Source organism: Halyomorpha halys, unplaced genomic scaffold (assembly GCF_000696795.3).
Source record: "Halyomorpha halys isolate HHAL.00 unplaced genomic scaffold, Hhal_1.1 Scaffold1756.1, whole genome shotgun sequence".
NCBI lineage: Eukaryota > Metazoa > Arthropoda > Insecta > Hemiptera > Pentatomidae > Halyomorpha > Halyomorpha halys.
In genome coordinates this window covers 1-17,713 of record NW_027108702.1, presented here as the reverse complement: position 1 = coordinate 17,713, position 17,713 = coordinate 1, and the positions used below count along the sequence as shown (strand labels likewise).

At 29.8% G+C, this 17,713-nt stretch overlaps 1 protein-coding gene across 2 annotated transcripts in view; it reads left to right on the top strand.

The window, feature by feature from the left end:
• LOC106690548 (uncharacterized) overlaps nt 1-13,449 on the top strand; it is a 68,083-nt gene extending 54,634 nt beyond the window's left edge. For both annotated transcript variants that reach the window (XM_014436002.3, XM_014436001.3), the window contains exon 2: nt 11,794-13,449. In XM_014436002.3, coding sequence (XP_014291488.1) covers nt 11,794-12,018 — 225 coding nt within the window. In that variant the 3' untranslated portion in view covers nt 12,019-13,449. The remainder of the gene's footprint in view (nt 1-11,793) is intronic.
• The last annotated feature ends 4,264 nt before the right edge of the window (nt 13,450-17,713 follow it).

The following is a 17,713-nucleotide window of genomic DNA, read 5'->3' as shown; positions in this document are numbered from 1 at the left end:
GAAACTATTAGCTGGTGTTTTTTAGTCCTGACAATATTTAAAAGCTTTTGTATTATGTATGGTGGTACTAATATATATTAATTAACTAATAAACAATATATATTTTATAATTTAAATTTATCCTATTTATCAAAAAAGAAAACAAGTCGATAATATTCTTACAAAGAAGAAAGGATAGGTATTTTAAAAGAGTAATTAATACAATTCAAACAGATTAATGAAATGCGAAACTGCTTTTTATCTGATCCATGAAAAATGTTGTTTTTCCGGACCAAATATGTTCCGAGGATGACTTCTGGGCAGAAGGACGCTCAAAGACATTAACATATCTCTGAAGATATCCGGGTGAGATAGGTAAGTAGCGCCTCCGGGACCTGCTAAGAATTCGTCCCAGTAGGCGACATACACCTTAATGGATCAGGAGACCATCAAATGTCATGGAATACCTCCTCTCATGATTCATTGGAGCGTTTTTTTGTTTGTCTTTTTTTTTTATTCTTTTTGTTCTATGTATGTAGAGTCGTGGAATCGAGGTAGTTCTCCTACATTGGTATTTTTAGAGTAAATTAGAGGAATTAAGAACAGTGAAGGTAGGACGGAAATAATACCATTAGTCAAAAGTTCATATAATGTTTTATAGCATGTAAAATAATTAACTATTTAGGCCACACTAACTATTTATACTATACTTCGCCCTCCCTAAATTTGTCGCAGAGATTAATCTATTTTCTAATGAAATATGACTGACGAATTCCTAGAAGCGGAAATTAAGATTATCCCTTTAATGGATTACCTGAAAGGGTTTTGAATGCTAATAAATCCCTAATGGTAGTTCCATCCCTTATCAACAGGGAGCAGTGCTTACATATTAGAGAATTTATCTCTAACTAAATGAATTTTGACTTAAGTAATGATTTGAACATTTTAAGAGAATAAATCTCCACCATCATTCTTTTTAATGAACAATAGTTTTCTCAGAACGATATATATAACACATATAATTTCAAAAAATTAATAATAATTTTAAAAATAGAAGTGTTTGTAAATAACAACTGTTGTTTAATTCAAAAGTAGACGCCTACACTTTTAGTGTCGCATCAGAATAAGCTAGCAACCGCCTCATACAAGTACAAATACATATACATTATACATTGTAAAAATACATTATGTATTCGAGGGAGATAATCCAGAATAAACAGGCAGCGTTATTAGTACCTTTTATATTGGAGGCCAGTCCTGCTCTTACTCCAAGGGCCCATTGATCTATGGGACCCTCTAACTCTTGTCAGATAAATGTACAAATATACCATATAATTACTTTGCTATCAAAGTAATTGCTACCTTCTAAATATTACACAAAATAATGATTTTAACTAGTATGTTTTTTGTTTCTGTCGATCACCCGAAAAAAAAAATATATATATATATGGGGAACTCCATTTCTTAGTTGACTTGATTAATCCACTTGGCTCTTGGTTTGAGGCACTCAATGACGTCAAACATTAAAAATTAACAAAATTAATACTTCCAATGTATTAAAATATTTGTTTATTATAATGTTAAACAATATACCTTGAGCCAATTAACATATTTTAATACTACCATTATTCTTTTTAAAAATACAAATTATTTTAAAAATCTATGAAATATGATGAACCTAAAAAGTAAATTTACAACTAACGTCAGATGGTCCAAGCTTTCACGACCATCTCAGTGTCATACAGAGTGTTACATTGTATATATAAAAATAAGAGGTGACTAATAATCATAGATACCTAAAATATTTCAAATGAATTAAATTAGTTATGTTATATCAGATAAATATGTAAATTCAGGAATGCACTAAGGTAAAGATATGCTTCTGAAAACTATATCTATTTTATTATTCTATTAAAGTTAATTTTTAAAAATAAGCAATCATAATAAATTTATTTGTCAGGAATAGTACACCAATATCTCAACTCTAAATTTATTCCGTATGAATTCAAATATAAAATCGAAATCATCTGGGATAAAATAATGATCACTGTTAAATACATAAAATTTAAAAATAACATAAATTAAAACATTGTTTTATAATGATTATAAATAAAATTAATTTAAGACAATATATGAGGAGGCACCTATGTTAAACAATATGTTTCTTTTTCCTCAATCTTTTTTTAAATTTCTATAAATAAACGTGTAGTAAGGCCTGGAGATATAGTATCTGCCTGTTTTTTCCTGTAATAGATTCTCCTTAATGTTTTTCACGTTTTTAGATTCAATGAAATAAGTAGTGAAAATTCCTTAAGGAAGAAATCGAGGAAATTGTGAAAAAAAAAGAGTAAATTTTATGAAACATGGGAATGTAATGTAATTAAATTACTTGTATAATGGATTTTTACTTGTATTTATATAAATATAGATGTAGTAATCAATCATATTAATAACTATGATGCATATAACCTCAGAGGAAAAAAAATATGCCACATTTCCACAACTTAATTGCACAATTTTTTTATTGTTGTATTTTTTTTCCGTCGGTAAAGTAAATACATTAAAATAGAAAAGCGTAAAAATTTGGAGTTGATTTTTTTATCCTTCATTACACTAGGACATTTAATGTAAATGTAAAATTTAAAGAGCTTCATTTAAATTTATTTAATTTCAAGTTCAGTATAACTATTTCATAACTAAATATTTACATAATGTTAAGGACTTTGGGTCTTCATTGAAGTTTATAATCTGATTATTCAAAGTCTTGGCCTAATATCCTTCTTAGGCGAGTCTTAGGCAAAGTTACACTAAGCCCCGAAAGAGGTCGCATATATTAATATTACTTTGTCAAAAATGTTTTTGTTAAATAATCATGATAGGTTTATGATAAAACTAAGGCGTTGTAGTGTTTTGAAAACATATGAAAATAAAATGAAAACAGTGGTTTAACTAGGTTTTTTAAAATCAACTAATCGTAATTATGTTGTAGATTTTTTTTTGATTTTTTCAAAAACTAATTTCATGTTGGTCTAAAACAAAACAAAAGACAGCTAGCATAGGAAAATCCCGTGTTGACAGATACAGTTATATTCCATGTCACATGTAAAGACATTATCACATTACACAATGCCACTCTAACGCCACTGAGTGTTAATTGCTACACGTTAATAACTTGACGGGTTCGTGATAGTTTTCTCAATGAAACTGTTCACGTGATGAGTGGGCGTCACTGGATAGCGGGGAGTCGCCGAGGGAATGAAAAATGTTTAATGGTTCTAAAATCCATTTCAATCTAAACGACTTCATGTCATTTTAATGTTTCTTCTTAGAAGTCAATCAATTGCGCATTTTATTTTTAATTGTCTAGATTTGAATCACAAAACGGTCAAAGCAACTAAGTCAGAAAACTCAATCTTTCAGGAAACACTATAAACCGGTCTGATGCTTTTAGAAAATGCAACATTTTTTTTTTAAATTTAAAATATTACAGAGCAGCCTTTTGACATATGTGTATTCAATTATCGAAGGTTATTAAATTATGATCCTCACTTGTTAGAATTTCAAATCATAAGGACCCTTATACGGTCAGTCGGAAAGCCAAACTGACGGGACTGACTCACGAAGACATTATCAGTCCAAATGACTCGACTGACCAAATGATATCGAATAAAAGGATCTTTATGCAATGTATTTTTCGGTTTGTAATAAATATAAAGTTTATTTTAATATTACTTTGGCATTTGACTGAAATAATAAATTGATATGAACAAAGTAATCCTCTTTCTCAGTACCCTTCAAATTTTAGAAGTATCGGATTACAAAATTTTTGTAGATAATCCACGAGTATCTAAATGATCAATTTGTACGATTATCATTGGTATTACTGCCATTCCGACTGACGTATGGGATTACCAAAGCCATCAACTTTGTTTTTCGAAAACTCACTTTTTAAAGAAATTAACGTCTGTTTATTGTTACAAAAAAAATTAATTAAAAATAAAAAATTGAACTGAAATATATTCATTCATTTAAGCATGTTTCATTCTTTAACGCCACACCCAGTTTTGACAATTTCGAAATTAAACTCAGAGTGAGTATTGGTTATGGTGAATGATTGTTTTTTTTTTTTGGTGCTGAAATCCAAATGGTAACTAACCTCTCTAGCTCTTTTAAGTCTGGAATTTCCACTGGAATATTTCAATGAAGGATTTTCAAAGAAAATCTAATTTTAAAACGATTTTAGATTGTTAATTTTTTTCGATTCGACGCGGCTTGCAGAGGTAAATAAATAAATAACGAACAATTTTATTTTTTAAGGATTTACATGTAAACGGAACGAAAAATCGAACAAATGTAAAATACAAAATCGTTGAAGAATTAAATTTTTCTTAAAATCCTTCATCGCCGAATTGTGAGCAGTATGAGATATAGTACAGTTCGTATAGTTGTTAAAATAACTTAGGTCTTTTCATTACCAAACGATGAACCTTCATTGATACAAAAAAAAAAAAAATCATATTTTTTAACTTAGTCACTTTATTACTTGTTTTCTAGTTACTTCTCTCTTCGAATAAATAATCGTATCACTAAAACCCATAAAAAAATACTCTCGCTGCAGCCATTACAGACACACTATAAAACACGTTCGCCGCTAGGAAAGTATATATACTCAGTTTATCTATCTTGAACTGTCCTCCGAAGACATCTATAATGTTTGCTTGGAACGCCCTAAACAAATGTTTGTCTTTTGACGTTGGAAGCTGAGACTGTCCAAACGTCTATTGATCGTGTTGTATCATTTCATTGTCGTACGATTCCACAGTGCATCCAGATCAAAACCCTTTAAATTTATCGCTTTTAATAATAAATGTATCACACACAAAAAAAAAAAATTAATTGTACTATTACAATCCACGAAGGATCTTGAAGTAGAAGATGATGTGGTCAGTATTTAATATCGACCGTTCGAGTTAAACCTTAATAGAATTACTTGTACCCACTTCATACTGGCTAGGTGTGTAACTATATACCGGTAAAAAATTGGAATGATGGAGTGGAGTGATGGTGAGAGGGGCCCTTGAAATTCTCACTCTAAGCACTCCTGTCATTCTTCATTCTATTGTTCCATTCAGACTGATCGCCACTGACAATGGTATCTACCTCGCTATATATAAAGCTATGATATTATAAAAGTCTTAAAAAATTAGTTTTCATGTTTCGATTTAGTGTTGTTGTTATTTTTTTCTTATCAAACCCATTATTTAATACTTGACAAAACATCAAGTTATCACGCATTATCAACAAATACACAGCCTTCATACAGAGTTATGATGGGAGAAAGAAAAAAAAAATTCTGGTCTTTATTTAACTACTTTCTAATTATGATAATTTTTTTTCTTATGGCTGGATTTTCGCAAAAACACGTTATCAATTATTTTAATCAATATTTAAGTAATAAATTATTACTTAAATATTGAATAAAATCTTTTTCTACTAGCAGAACTAAAATCTGGGCTTGAGAATTGAATGTTTCTGAACAGCCCGAACCCTTAAATTTTAAGAAATACCTAAAGAGTAAGAATTTAGTTTTTGTTCACTAATTTTACATTTTTTTCTCTTACGTAGTCAAATAATTTTAGTTTTCATGAAGAAGTATTTTTAAATTAAAAGAAGATACTTGGAAATCAAAAACCGGGTTTATGACCTAATTGTTACCGATATAGGTTTTTTACAAATGGGAACATCATCACAAAAGAAAGCCAGGCTTCTCGAAAATAGGGACAAAATAAACAGATGTCTTTATTCAATCGAAGTGGATTCATCGGATGGAAATAGACTTAGTTTAACTTCAGCCAATCACTTTGGCCTATTTCCCTCAGCTGACTAGATCGCTCAGTTTAGAAAAAAATATATATAGTTTTTATAGCAGCCTGTTCCTAAAATTTAAATAAGAAACAGATTTAGAACCAAAATAAACAGCTATTTACTAAATTGCTTATAATTTCCCTTTACCGAAATGGGTAATAAATAATTTTATATAAGAAAAGTGCTCTTCTTTCAACAGAATAATAACTTAATATTTTTTTTATAAAAAAAGATACTGAAGATGTTTATTATATTGTAATTCTAGGAAGGGCAGATAGTTCTAAAACAATAATATAGAGAAAAATATAATCTAATATATATATAATTATAATACACAATATTATAATTACGAAAGTGAACGAAACATTTTCAGTGTTTTATACGCTGTAGAGCATTTTAAATTTCTGACTTAAACTGATTTTGCCTTTCTTCTAAATAGTTCATTTACTGTACTCAGAAAAAAGTACATGCTAAAACTACGCCGATTTCAAAATCTATCTCAACCATTTCATACTTTTACTCCGCCCTATATGCCCTAAGTTATTTATTCCAATAAACATATAATAATCTTTCGCCATTCACTTTTGAATAAAAATCTATTACATTTTCTAACGATAAATTGCCTGATGTGAATGAATAATCACATATTATGAAAATAAATTTTATCTTATTTATATTACGTTGATGACTTATTTTCTTGGAGGATATTCCGTTTTATTCATAATATACAGTTGTAATTATGAAACTGTTTATTTGTGCTACTGAGACTGTTGACTTATTTACTCTCCCCACTACTAACCTTTTACGTAACAAATTTTCATCAAAACCGCCCCTTTCTTAAACTCTTGTACTAGTTTAAATGTGTTTTCGCATATGGGTGATCTACCGCTACTCTGGTGTAAGTTGAGCAATTGTTTACATATTTTGAGAAAATGTGTTACGCTTGTCAAACCTTGCTTGGATTCGATAATTTCAAGTTCGGTGTATTTTATTTCTCAGGCCAGGGTTAGAATCCGGCTGCTGCTGATATGTCTTTATTTTATTATTTTAGCCGTGAGTCAACCCGGTGGGTTCTGGTGGCACACCCAGTCTCTATAAAGTGTTGAATTGTTGAACATCAAATTTAAATGTTAGTTATATTGTCATAGTAATATCGTCAAAACTGAGAACATTTAATTTTTTTTTTATCTTAGACTTTCGATATCCTGTAAAGGTAATCCAATCATTGAAGGTAAGGAATCCTTGAGGATCATAAGTAATCATATAAATTCTAATCTATAAAGTTTGCATGGCGGTGTTTTCTGTCCTGGTAATACAGTGTAACAATTCTTCGTTGTCTCCGTTTACTCACTGACTGTCCAACTTGATGACAGTCAGCTGGTAAAAAAAAAAGGTGAATCTGAAAACGTAATCTTAATGACTGAACATATTTGAAGTAAACCAATCAATAGTTAAAGTATATCTATAAAGACAAATTTAAATAAATTTAAACTAATTTCCTAAAACATAAACGAAACATATGTGATAAACTGGGGCGTAACTAGGTATTTAAGGGCACGAGGCCAAGGACGTGAATTGGGCCTTCGGGGTGAATAATGGAGCATTTTTCTGTTGTCTTCTCTTGCACGCTAAAATGATTCGGTCGGAATAAAACAGTAAGATATTCGATTTATTCATTATTTTCTCTGAAAAATAAAATTATCATTTATCCAAATAAGGTATTTATTATTTCTCTAAAATATCGATGTAACTCTAACAAAATCCAGTTACAATATTAAATTGGTCTAAGCATTAGAAACGGGGGATATATGAAACATAATTTTATACCTAAGATCGTCGTGAAAATTGGAAGGATAAAATCATCTTTCCCGTGGATGTTCGTTATAGAGAAATTTATTACAATAATGAATCCGAGTGACATATTGCCCTTCATTATTTATCTGTCTTGGTGACCCTCTGGTAAGCTGTGGTTTTCATTGTTGAGGCGTATACATGTGACAACTAATATGACAGTTGTTGTCATCTCCGTGATAAGTAAAGGGATCTACCACGTACATACAGTTGAAGAAAAAGAACAGAAAATATCAGTTTACCTTACAGCTATAGCTTCAATTGCCACCGTGGAAACGCGATCAACATTGATAGAGAGGGCAGAAGAGCCGGAAAGGTCAGCGACCGTCCTTGCCCGTCCGGTCCAAATAGGTCCCCGGTCACGAGGGCTAAATATAGCTCCGCCATCTTCGGAAGGGACGTCTCGTAAAAATTCCACGAGAATCCGGAGTCAACGGAACTTGGCGCCGTTTTTCTCTTTTTCTCTTGAGTCGTTCCGGGTTATATTTAGCTCCAGCCGGCTCCCGGCTGATTCCCATTCTTCGACTTCGTCGTGGCTTTGCAGGACCGTCCGAGACGTCTTCGGGGCAGATGGCGGTAACTTTCCGCAGAAGGATGTTCGGAGTGAGGTATATAGTAAAGGTAAAATGAAAATATTTAATACATTTTTTTTTAATGAACTCGCGTCAAGTAATTACTAGTAATCACTGCATTCTCAACTAAAAATTCAAAGTTTAAGATAAAGTGTTAATCATATTCAACCCATAATCGAAAAAAATAGTCAAAATTAGTAAAAGTATTTTTATAAAAAAAATTCATTAGAAGTATTTTTAGCTAAGCATTCAAATTCATAAATGATAATTATTGACTAACTAATTTTCTAACGTCATTAATACATTGTTTTATAAAGAACTTTTTTTTAATAACTACTATTAGTATGAGGAGAAGAATGAAGGGTGCGGTCAGCAAATAAACAAAATTTAGTTATTTTTGCAGACGTTTCGAGCTCAGGCTGAAATTCCGACAAGAGTCAATAATAATCTTTAATATTAATCTACGATCAGATATTCACAATTCTTTAATTTCTATTAGTATTTTGTTGTTATATATAATGATAATTAAAGTAGAGTACTTTTTTTTGGGGGGGGGAAGAGGTTATTAGATTCGAAATTTCTTAAAATTCAATAATTTGTATTAATGTATCTACAATATTTCTTTATTAGTCTGATAGTTTTATTTTATTTTTTTAATACTATTTTTAGATAAAAATTCAAACAGCATTGATATAGAAATATTAGAGAAATAAATAACTTTGAAGAAATAGTAGTTACAAATAACTGTACATTGACCTGAGATAGTAATTAAATCCTAGCCGCGAAAGTAACCGTTCCTGAGTCCTTATTTCTTGAGTTCTTTCACAAGTTCTTCAGTTTCCTGTTTCTAAATATAGAATCGAATTCTATTTTTATAACCGTAACCCGAATTCATGTTTTACAATCTGGAGATTTTAGATACTGTTATTTTAAGTAATTTATTTGCTGTCTATTTCCTATTTTTTCTTTAATTTTATTTTAATGTCTTATTTTTGAATTAATTATCTGTAGCTATTGTTTACTTTCTTTAAATATGCAATCGTGGGAACTGGTTGAATTAAAAAGTTTTACTAAAACCATTTTATGCTCATTATTGATTTCGTTAATGCTTTTGTTTCTTTTTTGGAAAAAATCGGTTTTGGTTTTATTTTATTTATTTATTTTTCTTTTTGTATACAGTGCTGATTTTTATATTTAAGTTTTCTTTTCAATCCAATCTGGTTAGTCGGAAATATAAAATGAAGTAATAGAGATATAATCTAGTCAAAAAAAATTTCAGGTTTTTCATAGTTACCACCGAAATACTGTTTTGAAATCACTTTTGACCTCACTGCTTTTTATCCATAACCACTAATATTCATTTGTAAAGGTTTCTGTTTCCATTGTAGCAGAGTATTCTGTCAAAAAAAAAGGGTTTACTACACATCACTGCTTTGCTTTAATATTGGCACGGCTGTTAAAAAAAAAAATGCTTTGACTTCATTTTGAATTAGACGTATTCCAAAGATAGTACTGTGTATACTGGGGTCACTTTCACTGCAGAGATATCTATACGTACTATTCCAAACCCAGTCTGCGGTGTAATGTACGGAATTATTCAAATACAAAATCACAAAAATGCTTTTTTTCACTATTATAGCAAAGCAACGATATCTCCTTCCTCGTTCCTCAAAATCGTTTGAATATTTTTCATTTTCATTTTTCATAGGATCTTATAGGAGGATTCAGACCTGGATTTTTTAGCTCCAAGCCATTAACAACGTTGGCTAGATTTTTTATTAAAAAAAAAAAAAAATATGACTAAGGTTTTTCTTATCCCTACAAATCGAAATCCTTAGTATCAAAATCTATTTTTCTTTCGACTCTTTCTTTTTTGTTTTCTCCTCCTTAGCGCCAGATGCGATTACTAGTCTCGAGCTTTTAATGCCATAAAATCACGTGCTTTTTATCGTCATATCAAAATAATCTGATTTAAGCGGCATTGACGAAATTCAACGAATATAACTTTTATGGCAAGGAATTAAATAAATTAAATGGGATTGGTTATTGAAACTTATTAATTTAATAATTGTAAACTAATATTGGTATTAAAAAATATCTAGAGATAGCGATGAAAGTAAAATACTCCGGAAAAAGATTGTTTTACTGGCTGTAGGACATTTTGAAGTTCTGAGTTATACTAATTTTAATACCCATCCTAAATATTTCTTTGGGAAGGAAATAGGCTGATTTTAGCAACAAACAAAAATTAATTTTTCCCTCCTATATTTAAGAACACAGATTTGTCAACTGCTAAACAAGCGTAAATTGTTGCTAAATTTTAAACATATTGTAAGTGCGTATATTTTCGGTTAAAAAAAATATGATTTCACAGCACCATGCGATTCCATATTCCTTAATTATCATTTTTATTTATCTATTTATAATCAATTTTAATATTTTAACTGACTTAAGTTAGACATTTTACTTATATTTTCTATTGGTTAAAAATTGACACGTACGATATCTAGGAATTGACCATTGAAATGTTAATGTTGAAGTTCATAAATATGATTTAATATAAACGTTAAATAACGATAGTTACAATTACTAAGAAATAAATTTTATTTAAGCTGAAAAGAACGATTTAAGGATAGAAATTTAAAAAAACAGCTATTAAAAACGACTAGGATTTTTTTAGTCAGGGATCTAGTAATGAAGATATTAAGAATATAGGAAGGATTTTCAGTTGAACCTATAAATCTAGCTTATCTTGGATATTTAGTATATCTTGTCAGATATCCTGTTTAATCATAGATACCCAGTAAAATTTTAATTATCCAGCTGCTTTTACATATTTCTTTTGATCATGTGGAACTGGGTAGGAGGAAATTAGACAAATTACTCAGCTAGTGAGCTGGCGGTGCTATGTTTAATGTAATTTTTTATTTTAATATTTTCTATCTAACAAAAAGGTAATGTTAAAATTATAATAATAAATAATTATAAATCATGTAAGAGCTTATAAGACTTTTTTTTATCCTTGAAAAGTTTTTTATTGAGAGCTCTTCAAAAGTTTTTAGAAATAGGATATTAATTTAAAATAAATTATCTAAAAATATATTCCGATTATATTTTAGAAAAATGTATAGATAGTATAAGTTGATTGTGATAATTCGGATAATTGGGAAAAGTGTTTTCTTGGAAGAGGTCCAAGAGAAGCGTGCCCGACCAATATGTATATTTCATTTAAAGGAGAGAAAATGTATTCCTATATTTCTCGTTCATTTCCCACTCATAAGAGTCAGCTTTAAAGTTTGGGTAGGCACCTCTAAGGGATTAAGCGACATGTTATAATAAAAAAAAAATATAGTTACAGGGTTTTGATGACATAATTAGTTCATGCACTAGTTTAGTCTTTAAAAATGGCTTACAGTTTTGGTCACCCAGAGCCACAGGCATATTGTTTAAGCAGATTTATATATCTCTAATATTTAGGTACATAACAAAAGCAAAGTTACTTATTTGATATTTTCTATTGTTACAGGTCTTCAGAAGCCTGAGGTCGAAGAAACCAAAACCAGCCGGCGAAGACAGCCCAAGGATACTCCGAAGGGAGTCCTTCTACCTGTCCACTGTGTCTTTAGAGAAGAGGCGGCCTTCAGAACAGTCCATCGACACCATCATCACTCTTCTGGACGAGAACTGTTCCCTGGACAACAGGGTCAACGAGAAGATAGAGCAGATGACGCTCATAGAAGGACTCGTCTGAAGGTTGTGGTACCAACTTTCGCGACCGGACTTTACTACTCCTGCGACTACGGGCCCGCACTAGGACCCTCCGAAGGAGTCGATGGAACATCCTTCGACGCGCGGAGTCCGAAGAGGCTGAATTGCGGTGGTCGTTCCTTTGCAAGCTTACTGCGATGGACTATATTGATAGCTTAGCGCTTCTACTGTATTATACTTAATGTACTCATTGTACGGAAAAATATATAAATAAAAACAAATATTATATAAATATAAAATAAAAAAAAAATCTTACTTATGATTCATATTATAACTAAATTAAGAAAGCAGTTCCTGTAATTAGTATTGTAATTTATTTCGTGGGTGAAAATATTTTTTTTTGTCTCCAGTCTTTGATGTTAATTTGTAAGACAGCAAAAAAGTAAACTGAATAACTGAAGAATGTTACTGTTGCTATTTGTAACCTTTCAGCCATTTTAGAATTAAGTAAAAGTAAATGTATCAACTTTTAAACTTTGTCTAACTTGTTTATAACTACTTGCAAGTTTATGGGAAACTGTATGGTAGACATAAATCAAAGAGAATTTAGACTCGAAAGAGTCTAATTTTAAAAGGATATTTGTTGACTCTAGTTCTGAGCATCTTAAAAATTGGATTTGTTAATAAAATACATATATATTTTCACCCTTATACAACTGAACTATTATGTATATAATTAATAACATAAAAAATTCTGTAATCTTAGCCAATTTGTTTAAATTAATTTTTAAAAGTTAATGAATACAGATCCTGTCCAAAAATAAAACAGTTGCTATAATTGATATATTATTCGAATCACGCATCCTCAATCTTAAGCCCATATAAAATCCATATGTGTGCTACTTCTCTTATCAAAATAAAATAATAAAAAAATTATCAACACAAATTTTCTACAGCTTAAAAATGTTTATTGTATACTTTAAAACAACAAAAAAATCAAAATAGTGTGCTTAAATGTTACAATTAAATACAAAGACAATATTTTTATTTATTTTAACTGCACAAATCCTTATCATTTCTATGTAAAAGTCAGAGAGTTCTAGAAAACCTATGGTTATGTAACATCTCCTAAATTTCTTTGACAGTTATGGCAGATTTGTTTAACGAGATAGTAACACGCGTAGACACTTTGAACCCACACTAACCGATTTAAATTTGTTATTGAGCAAGATAATGGCCATAAAATAGAAGAAAAAAAATTTTTTTTGTTATATGGCCTCATATTTGCATCGTTTATTATTTACCTCTCTTCTGACGGTTATCATACCTTTGCTAAATCTCCTCGCTAATATATTATTATGTAATTGGGACATGATGTATATAATGTCAGATATGAGTGATTTATAACGAATTTATTTTCTTCAACCCTGACTTGTATAGTATGAATGAAATACAAAAAAAAAAAATATGAAAACTATATTATAATAATGATAAGGTACCCTTAGTATATGTAAGATATAATCTGATTTCTTTATATGGTGATTTATGTAATGCGCTTAAGTTTTATGTGAATTTTTATGATACAAGTAATCTCCTATTTTTTATGATTACATAATTATTAGAGGATAGATAAATTTGTATGTTAATTTTAAAAACTTGTAAAATATTTGTATCGATGTGATATCGTAATTAGAAATGCTTTCTTTTCTAGTTACAGATCCTGCCGACTAACAGACTGATAATTTCACTTTGACAAACATGACTTATTCATTAGATATTAAATATATTTTACAAGTCTTTATTAATATTATTATAAAATTTTATTTATTTAATGTATTTGATAATAAATGATTTATTATAGAATAAGAACTGATGTGACACTTCTAGTCCTGAAAATATTTATATTTATTTTATAAATAAAAAAAAATGAAATTTATTTATGGTCTTACTGGTTAAATATTATTTTCTTCCATTTATTACCTATTGTGCAAATAGTAATAACATTGGTGTGATAGATAGGGTGAGTTCTTATTGATGAAAAGTCGTAGAATATCAACAAGGCACCAGGCATAGTACGATACAACTTGTACAACGATACAACTAGTACGATAAAAAAAAAAAAAATTTCTTAGCACCAATACATTAACAATTTTTAGCTTTCTAACTCAAATAGGCTATTGCCATGGAGGTACATGTGCATATTCACCTAAACAAACATTTACACATGACTAAATTTTATCTGAAGTTCATCCCTACTTTTATGGAATTTTTCTGCTAGGAAAACAACCATTTTTTTTTTTTTTTTTTTCGTTTTTGTTACTAACACTATGATACTGTTTGCACAGGTCTATAGAGAAATGATATTAGCATTGAAATTCATAAAAACAATATTAATAACATGTTTTTGTTGGATGTTAGGAATTTTAACGATATTTCGGTATTTAACACTTAAAATATACCGCGGTACGAACGACTAACCTGACACAAAACTGAAAAGGCAGGAAACTGCACGTCGATTTCGACTACTACAGCACTTACTAGACAAACGGTCTAAGCTTCCAATTCATAACATAGAAACTGATTTACATTTTAAAAAGAAGATGGCCTCGAGACCTCCTAGTGTAGAAATATGATTATGATTAATATGATTAGTGCTACCAATACCAAGTTTTTTCATTTTTTGGGACCGCTACTACTACACTCCAGGGTTTGAACCGGCATCGCCAATAAACATCAAAATAGCAAGACTGTGTCTTAACGACTGAGATACGGGCGGTCAATGAAAATACAGTTATAAATTGTAATAAACATTTATAACGATTTATATAAATCGCGTGTAATTCGCAATGTAATCCCCGGTGTAAACCGCAAAACAATATTAAATAATTCCTCCATTTTGAGGGTGTTTTTAATACTCATACAACGCCGAAAATATATTCAATCTTTAAAAAAGAAACGTATAAAATTTTTGGTTGATTGTATTCAATAACAATCTTTGCAGGGATGTTTATGGACATTGTTGGAACGATATTAAATTTACTAACGAAAATAATAAAATTTCACCTGCATGAATCTCGTTTTTCAGGGTTTTCTACTTGGTCTCTTACCTACTAAATTTGTTTATAAAATAACTAATTCATAAGTTTTTTTTTTTAAATTCAGCTTTTATTGGAAAATATATACATCAAAAAACCAATTGTTTTCACATAATTTATTCTACACTTATTTTAAGCAAGTATAATCAATATGTCATATATACATGTAATGTATACATATAATACATATAAATATATACAAGTCGTGATGACATGTAGATATATATAAATAAAATTTACCATAAAACGCTTAATTTTACAACAATACACAAATATCCTAACGTTTTATCTTGATTTTTCTCGAGGAGGTAGTTTTTAAATATGAAAAGTTAAAAACCTTTGAGAAGAAGACTTTAGGCAAGATTAATTAAAAACTTAATTTCATTTTTGGGCTATAGCCCATAAAAAAATAGCTTTTCGACAATTGCGCAAATAGTGGCCGATTTTGTATACAGGCATTGCAGGTCGGAACCCTACAGAAACAGAAATAGAAGCAACGAAATTGTTCCGCCCATTCACGAGATAATCGTAGAACCCACGGACAACAGATCAATAAACAAAAATTATTTTTTTCAATAAAGCATATGAACGATTAATATGAACAATTGGGTTGAAAGACTATTAAAAATAGGCCTGAGATAATTAAAATCTAACAATTTTGTAATTTAAAATTATAAAATGAGATATTTTTTAGTAGTAACCCTATTTATTTTTTAATATGTTGGCAAAAAAATATCTTTGAAATTTAAAGGCTTACGTAAGCACGCACACACATAAATGCATGATAAAATGTATATAAAGACCCTGACTCTTCAATGGGTGTAGCAGTACAGATAAGATACAAATATATTATGGAGTCGTAGGAGCTACATTTATGAATAAAAGGAAATACGTTTACTGATAATCAAGAAGCCATATAGAATAAATATGGTGCCATTACAATTAATTTTTCAAATTATATAATATTATCTCATAAATTTCTACCAGATTATCTTAGTACAGTTAATACCTACCAGCTTATAGTTGGAAATATCTATAAAGTATTAGATAATAATCCATCAAAAGGTAGCGTTGGTCTTTAAGGAAAGCTAAGATTGTGGTACATGAGGCGTTGGTCTTACCTACCATATGTCTTTCACAATGAAAGAAAAAATACCAGTGATGCATTATTATCGGAATCCAGGCATTTAAAACACTCGTACACACCGAAAGGTCAGAAATAATTTGATGGTATTTTAGGTCCTGCAAGAATTTAAAAAAGTGCGTCAGTAAAGATATTTTAAAATGTTGTTTACTGAGGAAAGTTCCGAGTTTTATTTTTGGTTTAGGCTTCACAACAACCAAATACGAATAGCGTAGATTGTAGAAAACAGAACCCGTTGCCAAAACATTCTCGTTTCTTCGTCATACTATTAATTTACTAAGTATAAAAATAATGGAGCATTAGGTGAAGAATGCAATAAATTGCCCTTGAAATTATTTGTTTAAATTGTTTACTCAGAATTTTATGCGTTAATTTATTTTTTAACAATTGATGATGATTTCGTATTTTGTAATCGGATGGATATAATGTCCTTTCTAAAACCTTAAAACTTATTTACGTTCTATTATTTATACACTTTTTGATTGAAACTGATTATATTTATCAATTATATTTAAGTATATCCTTTACATTAATTTATTTTATGTCACCAACTTTATTATCAATTAATCAAAAGCATCACTCACCGTACTTTTATTAGGAAAAATTATTTCACCAATTTTAATCAATAAACAAAATGTTCTACGTTTCGGCTAACACGCTATCCTCAGAAACAAAAATTTAATTTTCACTTTCTCCAACAAATTCATAGAATCAAACTGCCTTGGAACTTGGAAGTTTAATTATATCAATTTGTACTGGAATAAGCAATTGAAATTTTTATTCTTGAGGAAGGCGTGTTGCCTGAAACGTAGAACATTTGGTTTATTAATTAAAATTAGTAAAATAATTAAGTCTTCAAATTCAACAAAGTTACCTTCACCACAAATAAATTTTATACATAAAAATACATCAAATTTCAAGTTCACAGCCCTTTCTAAAACTGTTGCAGCCAATCATCCCCAAGTCTAAAAAGCTATAAAACCATTACTTACTATGGGAAATCATATTTATCAACTTACAACATTTCATGTTTAATTACATACTTTTGTCACCTGTATCGTTCATTATTAAAAATTTTATTTGATAATAAAAAACAATATACTACTAAACTTATCTCTACACCAGGTAAAGCATATTACCATTTATTTCATGGCTATAGTATATTTTATTAGTTGCTTATATTTTGTTAAGTAACCAACTAACAAAATTCAACATTGTGACTTATACCACCAAACCATCGACCAAAACGTAAAGCTAAGAGGACAAACGCTACAAAAATAAAGCACAATGACATATCAATAGATATGATAGTAGAGAGAATACGGGCGAGCTGGGACACTTCCGTGAGGAGCCAATCAGAAGCCAGCATTTTGATGACGTCACACATGGCGGGAGATTTGAATTCAAATATTCGGCTCGACCCGCCCTTAACCACCCACGTGGTCTGTCACGTGGTCTATCACGTGATCATTAGGCAGCCAATGAGAGGCCAGTATTTG